This window comes from Hyla sarda, chromosome 6 (assembly GCF_029499605.1).
Source record: "Hyla sarda isolate aHylSar1 chromosome 6, aHylSar1.hap1, whole genome shotgun sequence".
In the NCBI taxonomy this organism is placed as follows: Eukaryota; Metazoa; Chordata; class Amphibia; order Anura; family Hylidae; genus Hyla; species Hyla sarda.
In genome coordinates, this window is record NC_079194.1 from 118,491,023 (window position 1) to 118,510,368 (window position 19,346).

Genomic DNA, 19,346 nt, shown 5'->3' on the forward strand with positions numbered 1-19,346 from the left:
CGGACCTTCAGATGTTGCAAAACTACAACTCCCAGCATGCCCAGACAGCCAACGGCTGTACGGGCATGATGGGAGTTGTAGTTTTGCAACATCTGGAGGTCCGCAGGTTGAAGACCACTATTGAGTTCAAAATCTTTATTTTTTTAGATTTTGCACCTATAAATTGGGTGCGTCTTATACACCGGTGCGTCCTATAGGGCGAAAAATACGGTAATAATGTGAAACTCCTGCCTTCACACCCTTAAATGGGTTCTCCACTGGCCAGCGTTTGGAAGTAAATGTTCCAAATACTGTACCGTGACGTCATGGTCACACCCCCTCAATGCAATTCAATGGGAGGGGGCGTGGCTGTGATGTCACAAGGGGCCAGCCACACCCCTTGTGACATCACAGCCACGCCCCCTCCCATTGAATTGCATTGAGGGGGTGTGACCATGACGTCACGGTGGGGGGGGGGGTATGCCGGCCCCGCAGCACGAAAACAGCGTTCAGAACATTTACTTCTGGATGCTGGCCAGCGGAGTACCCCTTTAAAAGCATAACAGAGGCAGCCAAAGCTACAGATAGCAGTCAGAAATCAAGACAAAGGTCTCCTGGGTGAGAAGTAGCAGCTTAAAGGATGCTACCATTAGTGAGGAGTTTTATTTTACTCATTTATTTTTTAAATTATGAAGCTCTCTGAAAAAAAGACGCTCCTTATTGACAAACCAAATGAATCAATGCATTCACATGTTCTAGTTGTACTGAAAGATATTGTTGTATGTCTATTTCATTTGGGTGTCTCTCACTTCTAGGGAACTATGGGATTTCCAGGAGAAAGAGGGCAGAGAGGAGAAAAGGGAGATCAAGGTCTCCCTGGTCCACAAGGCCCTACAGGACGTGCTATTGGAGAACGAGGACCTGAAGGTCCACCTGGACCACCTGGTGAGGCTGGAAAACCTGGAATTCCAGGAGTACCTGGAAGAGCCGGAGAATCCGGAGAACAAGGAAAACCAGGAGATAAGGTAGAGAATTTATTTTGTTTCTGGCTGTTAAATCTATCTAAATGCTATCTATCTATCTACAAAATCAAGAAGAGCAGCACATCCAAAAATCTAAAAACAGTTGCTCAACCTTTCTATCCTATGATGATGATTTATCTATTTACCTTATAGGGTGAAAAGGGAGACCGAGGAGAGCGAGGAGAAGGTGTAAGTTAACTGCAAATCAAAATATATTTTCTTATCTGTCAGTCAACTTTACAACCATAGATAGCATGACAGATAGTATGGGAAAATGGTGTATATTCATATTTGTCTTGATACTTTGGAGCCTGCATACCTATATGCAGAGCTGTAGCTAGGTCCTTTTACCTACCTTACAGATCATGTCTATCCTGCTTCTAAGGCTAGGATTTTACTTTTTTTTTTTTTTCCATCGTTTTTTCCCAGAAAAAAACTCCAGTGCAAATTCCTGAATCTGACATTTTTGCATTTGAATGGAAATTGCATTTCTGGGTACAAAAAAAAAAAGATGTGGTAGGAATGGGAAAAATTTATTTAACAACATTTTTATTTTTCATAACAAAATTTTAATACATTTTTAATAAAGTGTGTTTGTGTTTCACTTTTTTCTCGCTCTATTTTTTACATTTTTTAGGTAGTACACTCCCAGCATGGAACACACTGTTCAATGATGGGAGTAGTAGTACCTGCACTAATAGACATATCGCCCTGGGTGTGCGATGTCCATAATATTGCAGAGATGCGGAGCGGCTCTATACAGCGCTCACATCTCTGCACTATACTCCGGCCAGAGATGTGAATAGACATTCACCGCACTCATTCATATTTTCCAACCAGAGTGGGGATTGGCCGGATGGTGGCAGCCAATCACCGCTATCAGAGGGAAATATGAATGAGTGAGTGGCCGGACGGAGTACAGAGCAGAGATGCGAGCGCTGTACAGAGCTGCTCCGCATCTCTGCAATAGATAGGATGATGGCAGACGGTGTCAGAAGTGACACTTGCTGTGATCTGTCCCTTACTGCAGGTATTACTACTCCCAACATGGAGCACACTCTGCTCCATGCTGGGAGGTGTAGTACCTGCATTAATAGACATATTGCAGCAAGTGTAACTTCTGAAACCTGTTGGGATCTGTCTATTAATGCAGGTACTACAGCTCCCAGCATGGAGCAGAGTGTGCTCCATGTTGGGAGTAGTAGTACCTGCAGTTAAGGAAAGATCACAGCGGATGTCACTTCTTACACCCGCTGTGATTCTCCTGTATAATGTATAGATGCGGCCGCTCTTCTATGGTCCCATGCACTGACGTATATATACACCTATTTATATTTCCCGCAGAGTTGTGATTGGCTGGAACCATCTGGCCAATCACAGCTCTCTATGGGAAAAATGAATAGATGTACAGTGGGGATCAAAAGTTTGGGCACCCCAGGTAAAAATTTGTATTAATGTGCATAAAGAAGCCAAGGAAAGATGAAAAATCTCCAAAAGGCATCAAATTACAGATTAGACATTCTTATAATATGTCAACAAAAGTTAGATTTTATTTCCATCATTTACACTTTCAAAATAACAGAAAACAAAAAAATGGCGTCTGCAAAAGTTTGGGCACCCTGCAGAATTTATAGCATGCACTGCCCCTTTGCAAAGCTGAGACCTGCCAGTGTCATGGATTGTTCTCAGTCATTATCTGGGAAGACTAGGTGATGTCAATCTCAAAGGTTTTAAATTCCCAGACTCATCTGACCTTGCCCCAACAATCAGCACCATGGGTTCTTCTAAGCAGTTGTCCAGAAATCTGAAACTGAAAATTGTTGACGCTCACAAAGCTGGAGAAGGCTATAAGAAGATAGCAAAACGTTTTCATATGTCAATATCCTCTGTTCGGAATGTAATTAAGAAATGGCAGTCATCAGGAACAGTGGAAGTTAAAGCAAGATCTGGAAGACCAAGAAAAATATCAGACAGAAAAGCTTGCAGGATTGTGAGAAAAACTATTCAAACCCCACATTTGACTGCACAATCCCTCCTGAAAGATCTGGCTGACACTGGAGTTGTGGTACACTATTCCACTATAAAGAGATACTTGTACAAATATGGTCTTCATGGAAGAGTCATCAGAAGAAAACCTCTTCTACGTCCTCATCACAAAAATCAGCGTTTGAGCTTTGCAAATGAACATATAGACAAGCCTGATGCATTTTGGAAACAAGTTCTGTGGACAGATGAGGTTAAAATTGAACTTTTTGGCCGCAAAGGTCTGTTTGGAGAAGAAGGGGAACAGAATTTAATGAAAAGAACCTCTTTCCAACTGTTGAGCATGAGGGTGGATCAATCATGCTTTGGGGTTGTATTTTAGCCAGTGGCACAGGGAACATCTCACGAGTAGAAGGAAAAATGAATTCAATAAAATTTCAGCAAATTTTGGATGCTAACTTGATGCCATCTGTGAAAAAGCTGAAGTTAAAGAGAGGATGGCTTCTAGAAATGGATAATCATCCTAAACACACCTCGAAATCCACGGGGGATTACATCAAGATGCGTAAACTGAAGGTTTTTGCCATGGCCTTAACAATCTCCTGATCTCAACATAATAAAAAAATCTATAGATAGACCTTAAAAGAGCAGTGCATGACAGACAGCCCAGAAATCTCAAAGAACTGGAAGACTTTTGTAAGGAAGAATGGGCAAAGATACCTCAAACAAGAATTGAAAGACTCTTGGCTGGCTACAAAAAGCGTTTACAAGTTGTGATACTTGCCAAAGGGGGCAGTACAAGATATTAACTCTGCAGGGTGCCCAAACTTTTGCAGATGCCATTTTTTGTTTTCTGTTATTTTGAAAGTGTAAATGATAGAAATAAAACCTAACTTTTGTTGACATATTATAAGAATGTCTAATTTGTAATTTGATGCCTTTTGGAGATTTTTCCATCTTTCCTTGGCTTCTTTAAGCACATAAATACAAATTTTTACCTGGGGTGCCCAAACTTCTGATCCCCACTGTACATCTATTCATATTTCCCATAGAGAGCTGTGATTGGCCAGATGGTTCCAGCCAATTGGGAAATATGAATAGTGTATATATATACTTCAGTGCATGGGACCATAGAAGAGCGGCCTGCTGCTTCTATACATTATACAGGAGAATCACAGAGGGTGTAAGAAGTGACATCCGCTGTGATCTTTCCTTAACTGCAGGTCATTTTTTTAGACCTGGTCAGGAGGTGGTCTAGATTTGTGTTTGTTTGTTTTTGCACCATTTGCGGAAAAATTTGCCCAAAAATAAAAAACACGCAAATAATAAATTTGTGACCACTGCATCTGTCACTTTAAAAAATGGTCTAGCAAGACCAAAAGGTCAAAATGACGGATTTTAGAACTTGTAAAAAAAAATGCAAAAAACCCCGCAATTTGCGCAAAAATAAACAAAATTCACAAATGTAGACCAAAAAGACCAAAAAGAAGAATAGAACACAATGACAAATAACCCCCAATGTCTCCTGCCTTACCCAAATGTCTCAAGCCTTCCCCACATACAGTGCCTCCAGCCTCACCCACACACAATGCTTCCAGCTTCACCCACACCTAATGCCTCCAGACTTTCTTTTACAGGTGTAAAGGGGTACAGGGGTGTATAGGTGAACAGGAGTGACACAGGTATGTACATAGGTGACAGAGGAGTGTACAGGGGTAACAGAGGGGTGTACAGGGGTGACAGGGGTGTAGAGAGATGACAGAGGGGTGTACAGAAGGGTGCACTTGGGTGACACAGGGGTCTACAGGGGTGACATAGGGGTAATGAGAGGTGACAGAGGAGTGTAAAGGGGTGACAGAGGTGTACAGGGTGACAGATGAGTAATGAGGGGTGTAGGGGGATGCACAAGGGTGACAGAATGGTTTAGAAATGTGACAAAGAGGTAACAAGGGCTGTAGAAGAGTGACGGGGTGACAGAAGACTGGAGGTGCAGTACTTGAAGCCAGTGGCGGATCCAGAGTCTAGTCTCGAGAGGGGCACGTTCAGAGTATTTTGCAGAAAAGTTGTTGCTTACAGTACCCAGAGGATACGGAGTATGAACAGTGGCAATGCTAGGGTTGGTGTCACCTGGTGCGGTAGAAAATGGTGTGTCACCTTTAACCACTGAAGTGTCCTGGCATCACTGCCCAGTGTAATTTGTGCCAGACATCTTTGGCCAATGTGCCCCCTTGCAGCAGTGCGCCTGAGGCGATTGCCTCAATTGCCTCATGGGAGCTACAGCCCTGCCTATATGGAAAGCACAATGGAGGACATTTATCATTTGCTGTGCTTTGGTGCACCGTACATAAATAAAGCTCTTGTTGTATATGTAAGAGACTCTAACTTTATACTGCTTATATGTACATTAATAAAATAAGTTGCTGGATGTAGTTGAAGCCTGGTTTCATATTTTACAGGGCAAAGATGGACCAAGAGGCCTAACTGGGCCCCCAGGACCTAAGGTAAATACACTTTAACAAGACTATATAGAAAAAAAAATAGCTTTTATAATAAATTATGAAAGTCTCTTATTTTATTAATCATGTTGTATTCGTTTTAAGCCAATAATGGATTTTTTTGTTTTTTTTATTAAGGGTGAAACATTAGAAATTATTGCTACTGGGCTTCCTGGAGAGAGAGGACTACAAGGACCAAAGGGAGTCAGGGTCAGTCTTCTTTGCAGTACTTAACTTCCTATATGCAGATTGCCACTATATTATAGCACCCTGATACACCTTGTAGTTGCAAAGTGTGGTCTCTAATTTCTGCATTTATTTTTTCTTGGCAGGGTGACCCAGGAGAAGATGGCGGGAGAGGACTCAAAGGAGATAAGGTCTGGTTGTAGTAGTAAGTCTTTAGAAAGGTCTTCTACCATCTTCAGTCAACTCACAAATGTGTACATTAGATTAAAAGAATTCCATTATGCATTTCCACTCAAAACATCTGTCAGTAGATTGTTTGTGCACTGACAGCAGTAGAAAAGCTGCAAGCTTGTTCACTGTTTCCATCTTTGAACACTATGTAGTACGTTGGTTCAACATTCTGCACTGATAAAATTCATAATATAAATTTATAACAGTTTTATGCTACCCAAACTGTAGCTAGCATAAAAATGATGCTTGCAGCGCGAGTCTGCCACACTTTGAATTACTCTGAAATTTTCGGTCATTACAGAGAAATAATGGTTTAAAAATGCTGCCAGACCTAGGTAAGTAGTCATTGAAGAGGTCCCGACTCCTTCTTCCCACCCCGCCAGTCCTGAGTGACTTGACCCTATCTGTGTATAGGATGAGATGCATTAATCAGAGCTGGCAGGGTGGAGAGTAGCTGTCAGGACCTGCACCAACTGCATCGATGATTTGCTGCCTGCGGTTTGGACAGTATAAAACTGTTGATAAATTCCCTTTAAAAGGTCACATTAGAACTAACAGGGTTCAAGCATTAAAAAATGAATTGGATATAGAAGGAATTCTGGGTATCGCCCCTTTGTTTGACAATAATAAGTTAGATAAAATCAATTTATTAGATAAATTGGGTACAATCGGCTGCAGAAAAAATAGAATGATTAAAGAAATTTGGCGGAGTGATAATATAATAGACTGGAATATATTTAGAGAAAAACTAAACTTAAAAGAAGGAGGGTGGCTGAATTATAGAAGTCTTAAAGAAATTTTTAGGGATTATAAAAAGAACGGTGGAAAGATATTTATCTCACACGTCACACCCTGTCTTATTGGAAAAGATATTAACTAACAGGATAAAAAAAAATCATATATAAAATATATAAATTGTTAATGGGTATGAATAAGGGACTTAAGGTCCATAGGTCTTATAAGCAATGGCAGGAGGAGATAGGCGTTATTGATAGGACAGAGTGGGAAATGGTTCTAAAAAATATTGGACACGGCATACCGAACTTAAACCATAAGTTAATACAATTTAATTTAGCTTATAGAATTTATTATACCCCCTTATTTTTAGAAAAGATAGGACTAAGAAATAATAGTAATTGTAGCCGGTGTAAACAGGGCGGGGCTGGACAGCTTCATATGTCATGGGACTGCCCGGAACTGACCAAGTATTGGAGAGAAGTTTACGAGCTGATTAATAGAGAAACAGGGGTTCTTATTGTAAGTCTTCATTTTTTTCACGATTGTGTATCAATTAAATAAAATAATAAAAAATATTAAAAAAAACAGGGTTTAAAGGTGAACCTCCACTTTAAAAGCATATATAATGTCACTGAATTACAAGCAATTGAATTACCCTATAGTTTCATCACATTGTGGGAATATATATATTATGAAATAATTATTTATTATATTATAAAAAATAAACACTTTGATGTTTGTGTTTTTTAGGGAGCAGAAGGTCCTAAAGGAGATACAGGTGACACAGGAGAGAAGGGCAAAGATGGTTCTCCAGTGAGTGTTATTTATCAGTAATTAAATAATGAAAATATTTGTGGATTTGAGATTTATAGAAGGTGTACTGTTTATTGTGGGGGATTATCATTCATATTGAGCATATTCACCTTCCTATGCCATTTTTAGCAGATTTCTGCTCTGCAGGCTTCATCTCTAATTTCCAGTTGTCCTTGAGCTGGTGGGCGGAGCCTAATGTTTATGGTGTCTGCCATATACTGCACACATACAGAACAGAAGATCCTATGCCTCTGTACACCTGTGTGAAGTTGGCACCCCATGTTCACAAAAGATGAATATAAATACACCGTTCATCTGTGCTGTGTTTGTGCTGGTTTGTGCCACAAAAAAAAATTTTTGTGCCGCTTTGGTTTCCGAGATATTGTGTGTTCGATATGTTGAAACCCCGCCCACTTTCCACCCCATGTTCTTACATTTTAAAAACAAATACACCATTCATTTGTGCTGGTTTGTGCCGCAAAAATTAACTTTTGTGCCGCTTTGGTTTCCAAGATATTGCACACCTAATATGCATAAACCCCGCCCACTTTCTACCCCATGTTCTTAAATTTTAAAAACAAATACACCATTTGTTTGTGCTGTGTTTGTGCCGCGAAATGAACGTTTGTGCCACTTTGGTTACTGAGATATTGCACGCTCGATATGCTGAAACCCCACCCACCTTCCACCCCATGTTCGTACATTTTACCAACAAATACACCATTTGTTTGTGCTGCAGTTGTGCTGGTTTGTGCTGCAAAAATTAAAGTTTGTGCTGCTTTGGTTTCTGAAATATTGCACGCTAGATTTGCTGGGGAAAAAAATACACTATTAGTTTGTGCTGCATTTGTGCAGCAAATCACTGTAACTGATGCATGGATAAAAGAGGAAATAATTAAAAATCACTGCTTTCCTTTCCTAAATATTGCATGCTTGATATGCTGAAACCCCGCCCACTTTCTACCGCATGTTAAATTTTGTTTGCGCTGGTTTGTGCTGCAAAAATTAGAGTTTGTGCCGCTTTCGTTTCCGAGATATTGCGCGCTAGATTTGCTGATACCCAATCCAGGCAAGGATTAACGTTGTACCAAAAAAATGCTGTAGTCATCAGAGAAGTTAATTTAGCATTGAAGTGTACCTGTCGTCACATCTTTGGGTGTAAAAATGCTGTCCCTGCAGCTATTGTATGTGTGTCTCTGTGAGAAACCAAATACAGGAAGGGAGGGCAGGACAAGCAGGGCTCTGTGCAGGCTCCTGGCTTGTCAATCATCCTGATTTGTGAGCCCATAGCATGTCACAGAGCCTCAATGTACAGAGCCCTGCTTGTCCTCAGTATACAGAGCCCTGCTTGTCCTCAGTGTACAGAACGCTGCTTGTCCTCAGTGTACAGAGCCCTGCTTGTCCTCAGTGTACAGAGCCCTGCTTGTCCACCCACACTTCCTGTATTTGGACTCATCATAGAGACACTCAAGCAATAGCTGCAAGGACAAAAACATATACATATTTTTTAACCAATGTATATTACAAATATACATATAATGGTATTATCTACATTATATAAAAAGTTGTTGACGACAGGTATACTTTAACCCCTTAGGACCCAGCCAATTGTAGGACCCGGACATTTTTTGCACATCTGACCACTGTCACTTTAAGCATTAATAACTCTGGGATTCTTTTACCTTTCATTCTGATTCCGAAATTGTTTTTTCATGACATATTCTACTTTATGTTAGTGGTAAATTTTCGTCGATACTTGCATCATTTCTTGGTCAAAAATTCCAAAATTTTATGAAAAAATTTTAAATGTTGCATTTTTTAAAACTTTGAAACTCTTTGCTTGTAAGGAAAATAGACATACCAAATAAATGATATATTGATTCACATATACAATATGTCTACTTTATGTTTGCATCATAAAGTTGACATGTTTTTACTTTTGGAAGACATCAGAGGGCGTCAAAGTTCACCAAAAATTTTCACATTTTCAAAATCTGAATTTTTCAGGGACCAGTTCAGTTTTGAAGTGGATTTGAAGGGCCTTTATATTAGAAATACCCCACAAATGACCCTATTATAAAAACTGCACCCCTCAAAGTATTCAAATATATTTAAAATGACATTCAGTAAGTGTGTTAACCCTTTTGGTGTTTCTCAGGAATAGCAGCAAAGTGAAAGAGAAAATTCAAAATCTTAATTTTTTACACTCGCATGTTCTTGTAGACACAGTTTTTGAATTTTTGCAAGGGGTAATGGTTTTTGGGGGGCATGTCACATTTAGGAAGCCCCTATGGTGCCAGAACAGCAGAAACCCCCCCACATGGCATACCATTGTGGAAACTATACCCCTCAAGGTACATAACAAGGGGTCCAATGACCCTAACACCCCACAGGAGTTTGACGACTTTTCGTTAAAGCCGGATGTGTTAATGAAGAAAAAATCTTTTTCACTAAAGTGCTGTTTTTCCCCCCAAATTTACCATTTTCACAAAAGGTAAAGGGAGAAAATTCCCCCCAAAATTTGTAACCCCTTCTCTTCTGAGTATGAAAATACCCCTTTGTTGGGATGTAAAATGCTCTGTGGGCGAACTACAATGCTCAGAAGAGAAGGAGTCACATTTGGCTTTTGGAAAGCAAATTTTGCTGAAATCGTTTTTGGTGGGTGTTACGCTGAGCGCTCCGGGTCCCCGCTCCTCCCCGGAGCGCTCGCAGCGTCCTCTCATTCACAGCGCCCCGGTCAGACCTGCTGACCGGGTGCGCTGCGATATTACTCCCAGCCGGGATGCGATTTGCAACGCGGGACGCGCCCGCTCGCGATGCGCATCCCGGCTCCCGTACCTGACCCGTTCTCCGTCTGTATTGTCCCGGCACGCGCGGCCCCGCCCCTTAGGGCGCGCGCGCGCCGTGTCTCTGCAATTTAAAGGGCCACTGCGCCACTGATTGGCGCAGCAGGCCTAATCAGTGTCATCACCTGTGCACTCCCTAGTTATACCTCACTTCCCCTGCACTCCCTCGCCGGATCTTGTTGCCATTGTGCCAGTGAAAGCGTTCCCTTGTGTGTTCCTAGCCTGTGTTCCAGACCTCCTGCCGTTGCCCCCGACTACGATCCTTGCTGCCTGCCCTGACCTTCTGGTACGTCCGACCTTGCTCTTGTCTACTCCCTTGTACCGCGCCTATCTTCAGCAGTCAGAGAGGTTGAGCCGTTGCTGGTGGATACGACCTGGTTGCTACCGCCGCTGCAAGACCATCCCGCTTTGCGGCGGGCTCTGGTGAATACCAGTAGCAACTTAGAACCGGTCCACCAACACGGTCCACGCCAATCCCTCTCTGGCACAGAGGATCCACCTCCAGCCAGCCGAATCGTGACAGTGGGCATGTCGCATTTAGGAAGCCCCTATGGTGCCAGAACAACAAAAAACAACCCACATGGCATACTATTTTTGGAAACTACACCCCTCAAGGAACGTAACAAGGGGTACAGTGAGCCTTAACAGCTCACAGGTGTTTTACGACTTTTTGCTAAAGTCGGATGTGTAAATGAAAAAAAAATTTTCACTAAAATGCAGTTTTTCCCCCAAATTTTACATTTTTACAAGGGGTAATAGGAGAAAATTACACCCAAAATTTGTAACCCCATTTCTTCTGAGTATGGAAATACCCCATGTGTGAACGTCAAGTTCTCTGCTGGCGAACTACAATGCTCAGAAGAGAAGTAGCGCCATTGAGCTTTTGGAGAGTGAATTTGTTTGGAATGGAAGTCAGGGGCCATGTGCATTTACAAAGCCCCCCGTGCTGCCAGAACAGTGGACCCCCTCACATGTGACCCCATTTTGGAAACTACACCCCTCACAGAATTTAATAAGGGGAGCAGTGCGTATTTATACCCCACTGGCGTTTGACAGATCTTTGGAACAGTGGGTTGTGCAAATGAAAAATTACATTTTTCCTTTTCACGGACCACTGTTTCAAAAATCTGTCAGACACCTGTGGGGCGTAAATGCTCACTGTACCCCTAATTACATTACATGAGGGGTGTAGTTACCAAAATGGCGTCACATGTGGGGGGTCCATTGTTCTGGCACTATGAGGGCTTTGTAAACACACGTGGCCTTCAATTCCGGACAAATTTTCTCTTCAAAAGCCCAATGTCGCTCCTTCTCTTCTGAGCATTGTAGTGCACCCGCAGAGCATTTTACATCCACATATGGGGAATGTTGTTACTCAGAAAAAAAATGGGGTTACAAATTTTGGGGGGCTTTTTTTTTCCTATTTTCCCTTACGAAAATGAAAAATGAAGGGTAACACCAGCATTTTAGTGAAATTTTTTTTTTCATTTTCCCATCCAACTTTAACAAAAATTTGTCAAACACCTGTGGGGTGTTAAGGCTCACTATACCCCTTGTTATGTTCCGTGAGGGTGGGGTAACATGTGGGTATTTCTTTTTTTGCGTTTATGTCAGAACCGCTGTAAAATCAGCCACCCCAATGCAAACCATCAATATAGGCCTCAAATGTACATAGTGCGCTCTCACTCCTGAGCCTTGTTGTGCGCCTGCAGAGCATTTTACGCCCACATATGGGGTATTTCCGTACTCAGGAGAAATTGCGTTACAAATTTTGGGGGTCTTTTTTTCCTTTTACCGCTTGTGAAAATAAAAAGCATGGGGCAACACCAGCATGTTAGTGTAAAAAAAATTTTTTTTTTACACTAACAAGCTGGTGTAGCCCCAAACTTTTCCTTTTCATAAGGGGTAAAAGGAGAAAAAGCCCCCCAAAATTTGTAGTGCAATTTCCCCCGAGTACGGAAATACCCCTAAACTGTTTCCTTGAAATACAACAGGGCTCCGAAGTGAGAGAGCGCCATGCGCATTTGAGGACTAAATTAGGTCTTGCATAGGGGTGGACATGGGGTATTCTACGCCAGTGATTCCCAAACAGGGTGCCTTCAGTGTTGCTAAACTCCCAGCATGCCTGGACAGTCAGTGGCTGTCCGTAAATGTTAGGAGTTGTTGCTTTGCAACAGCTGGAGGCTCCGTTTTGGAAACACTGCCGTTTTTACGTTTTTATTTTTTATTGGGGGGGGACAGTGTAAGGGGGTGTATATGTAGTGTTTTACTCTTCATTTTGTGTTATTGTAGTGTAATGTTTTTAGGGTACATTCGCACTAGCGGGTTTGCCGCAGCTCAAACTTGAAGCAGGATACTCAGTGTAAACTCGTCCGTGTGAATGTACCCTGAACATTCACATGGGGGGGGGGGGGGGGGCAAACCTCCAGTTGTTTCAAAACTACAACTCCCAGCATGCACTGACAGACTGTGCATGCTGGGAGTTGTAGTTTTGCAACAGCTGGAGGCACACTGGTTGGAAAACCTTCAGTTAGGTTCTGTTACCTAACTCAGTATTTTCCAACCAGTGTGCCTCCAGCTGTTGCAAACCTACAACTCCCAGCATGTACTGATCACCGAAGGGCATGCTGGCAGATGTAGTTATGCAACAGCTGGAGGTACGCAACTACAACTCTCAGCATGCTGAGACAGCTGTTCGCTGTTTGGGCATGCTGAGATTTGCAGTTTTGCATCATCTGGAGAGCTACAGTTTAGAGACCACTGCACAGTGACCTCAAAACTGTGGCCCTCCAGATGTTGCAAAACTACAAATCCCAGCATGCCCAGACAGCAAACTGCTGTGTGGGCATGCTAGGAATTGTAGTTTTGCAAGATCTGGAGGGCTATAGTTTAGAGACCACTGTATAGTGGTCTCTAAACTGTAGCCTTCCAGATGTTGCTAGGCAACTCACCGGCTTCCGTAGGATCCAGGGAGCCAGCCGCACGTCATCGCCGCCTGCCAATCTCCACCGTCGATCGTCGCCCGCAGCCTCCGCCGATGGGTGAGTGGACTCTGCACCGGTCCTCCTCGGTTTCCCCATTCTGCCTGGCCTATTGTGGGTGGACAGAACGGGGAAACCGAAACTTAACCCCCCCCCCCCCCCCCGCCCCCGATCTGCTATTGGTCGTTGCTTATAGACGACCAAAAACAGGGATAGGAGAGGTGGCACCCCTGACACCTCACTCCTATCCCTTCAGGGGGATCGTGGGTGTCTTGGACAGCCCCGATCCCCCTTATTTTCCGGGTCACCATAGACCTGTATGACCCGGAATTGCGCAAATCGCCGGTGTGAATTCACCGGCGATTTGCTGTGATCGCTGACATGTGGGGGTCTGATGACACCCCTGGGCATTTGCGCGGAGTGTCTGCTGATGGATATCATACCGGTATGTCATGGGTCCTAAACTACAGGGTCCCATGACGTACGCGTATGTCAAGGGTCCTTAAGGGGTTAAGGGATTAAAGTAGCAATATATAGTTTATTATGATATACACAGGGTTATTACTTCATATACCGTGACCGGTCAGTGATGAAAAGAGGTTATACCTGGAAGAGGTGGTGATGTCTGTATGTGCATCTCTACTACCTGAGATGTAACTCCACCTCCAGCAATGTCATAAGGATGTCATAAGCCAGGGACGATCATTCTGAGGTGGCTAATGCCCATTCTGTGTACATTTCATAATGCAGAATGGAAGTTATTGGCTGAGCAGCATTAGTTGACACTCTGTTGAGCTGCGGCTTCCACATTTTTCAGAGGCTTGGCACCAGACCACTGACTCTGGAGGGGCCGCACATTAGTAAAGAGTTTGCGCTATCACTGGGGAACAAGGTCATGGTACTCCTGGATTTATAACTGTGGTGGCCCAGTACAGGAGTTGTTAACCCTTACCCTTGCTGCCCTACAAGGCAGCCTCCCTGCAGTGTCCCCTGCCCCCCCCCCCCCCTGCATCTGTTCTACTGTAATTGTATATTATCTCATATTTTATGTATAAAAGAATGTTGTATCTTTAAGAAAGGTTAACATGTGATCACCAGTTGTCATGTGAGTTGTCATGTGATTGCTACCCAGGAGGTATCAGTGACCAGGTGACTTAAGGGTGACCAATGGGACCCCACCAGAGTCTCCCCCATAAAAGCCCTGTGAGGAGTCTTTTCTCTCTTAGTTCCTGAGTCTTTGCTGAGGTGCACTTGAGCCTAAGAGTGTGTCTGGAGTCATAGGAGGCCTCAAGTCAAGTCTGCAGCCACAAGCTACAAGTCTACAAGTAAGCTACAGTCACAGCTTAGTCTGTCTCCAGTCAAGTCAGGTCAGTCACTGTCATCTATTGTCAAGTCAAAGTAGCCTGCACTAAGTTGTCCAAAACCACTGCAAGTCCCAGCAAGCCCTTAAGGTCTCCTCCGTGGGCCGGGCTGAACTGTGTAGACTGTACCATCTGTCACTCAGTAAAGCTACCATTGTCCGTAACTTGACGTCAGAGTCATTATTGCCCCCGTGCCTAGCCCAGGATCCAGCGGTATACCTTCGGGTGGTATTGAGGATAAACAGCATCCTGGCGTCACCAATACAAGGGGATAATGCCATCTTCCCCTCGGGTAAATCCATCTGCCCTGCATCAAACCCCATAACACATAACATCTACAGCCAAGCACTAGTGCCATTGGTTTTAGTAATTCCATGTGATTTAACTGCAATATAAATAAATAGAAAGTTACATCAGGTGGAGGAGTGTGGACAGACCTTAAGAGTGTGTTCACTCTAAAGAATTGCACTTGTGAATTCGCTTGTGAATTCCACTCAGAAATTCCAGCTCAGCAGAGTCCCATTGTTTTCAATGGAATTTTGTGGCACCATGCACACTACGGAATTAAAAAAAAAATAAACATGTCCATCTTTTCAGCAAAATAAATGGAAACTAGAAAGAAAACCCTTTGGTGATGGCGCTGTGACTCTCTCAAATGAAGATAATGGACAGAAGGATATCTTTATAAGGTTCACAGTGGAACCACTTTTATAAACAGGTGAAGACGCGTTTCGGGAGGTGCCCTCCCTTCCTCAGATCAGGATCATCTTTTCAGAAGAATTCCTAGTGCCGTTTTCAGAATCTCCACCAGGACTTTCTCCAGATGGAGATTCTGCAGTGTGAACAAGCCCGTAAAGAGATTTCAGAGGGACAGGTAAGCAGTACAGCTACCCTATAATTTAAAAAGAAGGCCATTATACCTAGAAAACATTGTTTAGCCATATTTAGTTGCAGTATTCCATGTTAACCATAACTTATGAAAAAAGCATTACATGAAAAAAAAATGATTGTGAACCAAAGCAGCACAAACAAATGGCGTATTTGTTTTTAAAATTTAACAACATGGGGTGGAAAGTGGGCGAAGTTTCAGCATATTGAACGCTTAATATTTCAGAAACCAAAAGTGTTTTATCCAGGCATCAGTTACAGTGATTTGAGGCACAAACTCAGCACAAATAAATAGTGTATTTTTTTTTAGCAAATCTAGTGTACAATATTTCGAAAACCAAAACGGCACAAACGTTTATTTTTGTGGCACAAACCAGCACAAACGCAGCACAAATGAATGGTGTATTTGTTTTTAAAATTTAACATGGGGTGGAAGTGGGAGGGGATTCATCATATCGAGCGCACGATATCTCAGAAACCAAAGCATGTTTTGTGGAACAAACCAGCACAAACACAGCACAAACGAATGGTGTATTTATATTCATCTTTTGTGAACATGGGGTGCCAACTTCACACAGGTCCACTGTACACAGCCTAAACAACAGTAGCAGCATAGAAGGCATTATAGAGCGGTAGTAAACAGTCTAAACTGCTGTCCCTTTTCTTGCTTTCTCTTTCCTCCATCCCCCCTCCATAAACTTTTATGGCCAACTGTAATTTGTAATTTAGCTGATTTTCATAGCAAATGTCCTTTTTTTTTTTGTCTTTGGGGGAGGGGGGGGGGGGGGGTCTCGACAAAAGTAGAAAGGAGAATTGTTACGCCTAGCGCTCCGGGTCCCCGCTCCTCCCCGGAGCGCTCACGGCGCCTTTCTCCCTGCAGCTCCCCGGTCAGCGCTGACCGGGAGCGCTGCCCTGTCATGGCCGTTGGGGATGCGATTCGCACAGCGGGACGCGCCCGCTCGCGAATCGCATCCCAGGTCACTTACCCGTTCCCGTCTCCTGCGGTCATGTGCTGGCGCGCGCGGCTCCGCTCTCTAGGGCGCGCGCGCGCCAGCTCCCTGAGACTTAAAGGGCCAGTGCACCAATGATTGGTGCCTGGCCCAATTAGCTTAATTGGTTCCCATCTGTTTCCTGGCTATATCTAGTCTCCTCCCTTGCACTTCCTTGCCGGATCTTGTTGCCCTAGAGCCTAGTGAAAGCGTTTTTGTGTGTTTATACCCTGTGTACCAGAACTTTGCTATCTCCCCTGACTACGAACCTTGCCGCCTGCCCCCGACCTTCTGCTACGTCCGACTTTGCTTCTGCCTACTCCCTTGTACCTCGCCTATCTTCAGCAGCCAGAGAGGTGAGCCGTTGCTAGTGGATACGACCTGGTCACTACCGCCGCAGCAAGACCATCCCGCTTTGCGGCGGGCTCTGGTGAAAACCTGTAGTGTCTTAGAACCGGTCCACTAGCACGGTCCTCGCTATCCCTCTCTGGCACAGAGGATCCACCTCCTGCCAGCCGGCATCGTGACAGTAGATCCGGCCATGGATCCCGCTGAAGTTCCTCTGCCTGTTGTCGCCGACCTCCCCACACTGGTCGCCCAGCAAGCCCGACAGATTGCCCAACAAGATCACCAGCTGTCGTACTTGACCACCATGACTCAGCAACTCCAGTCGCAGCTACAGCAGATTCAGTCTCAGCTACAGCAGCAGCAACCATCTCCTCCGCCAGCTCCTGCACCTCTTCCGCAGCGAGTGGCCACTCCTAGCCTCCGCCTGTCTTTGCCGGACAAATTTAATGGGGACTCTAAGTTTTGCCGTGGCTTTCTTTCCCAATGTTCCCTGCATCTGGAGATGATGTCGGATCAGTTTCCTACTGACAGGTCTAAGGTGGCTTTCGTAGTCAGCCTTCTGTCTGGAAAAGCCCTGTCATGGGCCACACCGCTCTGGGACCGTGATGACCCCGTCACTGCCTCTGTACACTCCTTCTTCTCGGAAATTCGAAGTGTCTTTGAGGAACCTGCCCGAGCCTCTTCTGCTGAGACTGCCCTGCTGAACCTGGTCCAGGGTAATTCCTCCGTTGGCGAGTACGCCATACAATTCCGTACTCTTGCTTCTGAACTTTCCTGGAATAATGAGGCTCTCTGCGCGACCTTTAAAAAAGGCCTATCCAGCAACATTAAAGATGTTCTGGCCGCACGAGAGACTCCTGCTAGCCTGCATGAACTCATTCATCTAGCCACTCGCATTGACATGCGTTTTTCTGAGAGGCATCAAGAGCTCCGCCAGGAAAAAGACTTAGATCTCTGGCCACCTCTCCCACAGTCTCCACTGCAATCTGCGCCTAGGCCTCCCGCCGAGGAGGCCATGCAAGTGGATCGGTCTCGCCTGACCCTGGAAGAGAGGAATCGCCGTAAGGAAGAGAATCTTTGTTTGTACTGTGCCAGTACTGAACATTTTCTGGTGGATTGCCCAATCCGTCCTCCACGTCTGGGAAACGCACGCTCACACTCAGCTCTCGTGGGTGTGGCGTCTCTTGATGCCAAGTCGGCTTCTCCACGTCTCACGGTACCTGTTCGGATTTCCACTTCAGCCAGCTCTCCCCTCTCAGCCGTGGCCTGTCTGGACTCTGGAGCTTCTGGGAATTTTATTCGGGAGTCCTTTGTGAATAAATTCCATATTCCGGTGACCCGTCTTGTCAAGCCACTCCGCATCTCCGCGGTCAACGGAGCCAGGTTGGACTGTACCATACGTTTCCGCACGGAGCCCCTTCTTATGAGCATCGGATCTCATCACGAGAGGATTGAACTTTTGGTCCTCCCCAATTGCACCTCGGAAATTCTCCTTGGACTTCCCTGGCTTCAACTTCATTCCCCAACCCTGGATTGGTCCACTGGGGAGATCAAGAGTTGGGGGTCCTCTTGTGCCAAGAACTGTCTAAAACCGGTTCCCAGTAACCCTTGCCGTAACTCTGTGGTTCCTCCTGTATCCGGTCCCCCTAAGGTCATTAAGGACTCTGCCTGCCACAGGAAATGCCCCTCCCCCCCTCCCAGGCAAGCTTCTGTGTCCCCTCATGGCCCTCGTCCTGGTGTCACACTGCCCCGTGCCAGGTCTCGCCCTCTGCCCTCTCTCCCCATTCCTACTCCTGCGGTTCTGCCTGCCGTTGAGGAATCCCTCCTTCCTTTCCCGGTGTCCTCATCCCAGGGGAGGCAGTTACCCGATAAAGAGAAGGGGAGACCTAAGGGGGGGGGTACTGTTACGCCTAGCGCTCCGGGTCCCCGCTCCTCCCCGGAGCGCTCACGGCGCCTTTCTCCCTGCAGCTCCCCGGTCAGCGCTGACCGGGAGCGCTGCCCTGTCATGGCCGTTGGGGATGCGATTCGCACAGCGGGACGCGCCCGCTCGCGAATCGCATCCCAGGTCACTTACCCGTTCCCGTCTCCTGCGGTCATGTGCTGGCGCGCGCGGCTCCGCTCTCTAGGGCGCGCGCGCGCGCCAGCTCCCTGAGACTTAAAGGGCCAGTGCACCAATGATTGGTGCCTGGCCCAATTAGCTTAATTGGTTCCCATCTGTTTCCTGGCTATATCTAGTCTCCTCCCTTGCACTTCCTTGCCGGATCTTGTTGCCCTAGAGCCTAGTGAAAGCGTTTTTGTGTGTTTATACCCTGTGTACCAGAACTTTGCTATCTCCCCTGACTACGAACCTTGCCGCCTGCCCCCGACCTTCTGCTACGTCCGACTTTGCTTCTGCCTACTCCCTTGTACCTCGCCTATCTTCAGCAGCCAGAGAGGTGAGCCGTTGCTAGTGGATACGACCTGGTCACTACCGCCGCAGCAAGACC

The 19,346-nt window shown here is 45.1% G+C and overlaps 1 protein-coding gene across 1 annotated transcript in view; it reads left to right on the top strand.

Annotated features, from left to right (window-relative positions):
* The window catches only part of COL7A1 (collagen type VII alpha 1 chain), a 189,692-nt gene that overhangs the window by 124,029 nt on the left and 46,317 nt on the right, over window positions 1-19,346 (top strand). The window contains exons 76-81 of the mRNA XM_056528127.1: window positions 795-1,004; window positions 1,155-1,190; window positions 5,441-5,485; window positions 5,618-5,689; window positions 5,812-5,856; window positions 7,385-7,447. Of these exons, the coding sequence (XP_056384102.1) occupies window positions 795-1,004; window positions 1,155-1,190; window positions 5,441-5,485; window positions 5,618-5,689; window positions 5,812-5,856; window positions 7,385-7,447 (471 nt within the window). The remainder of the gene's footprint in view (window positions 1-794; window positions 1,005-1,154; window positions 1,191-5,440; window positions 5,486-5,617; window positions 5,690-5,811; window positions 5,857-7,384; window positions 7,448-19,346) is intronic.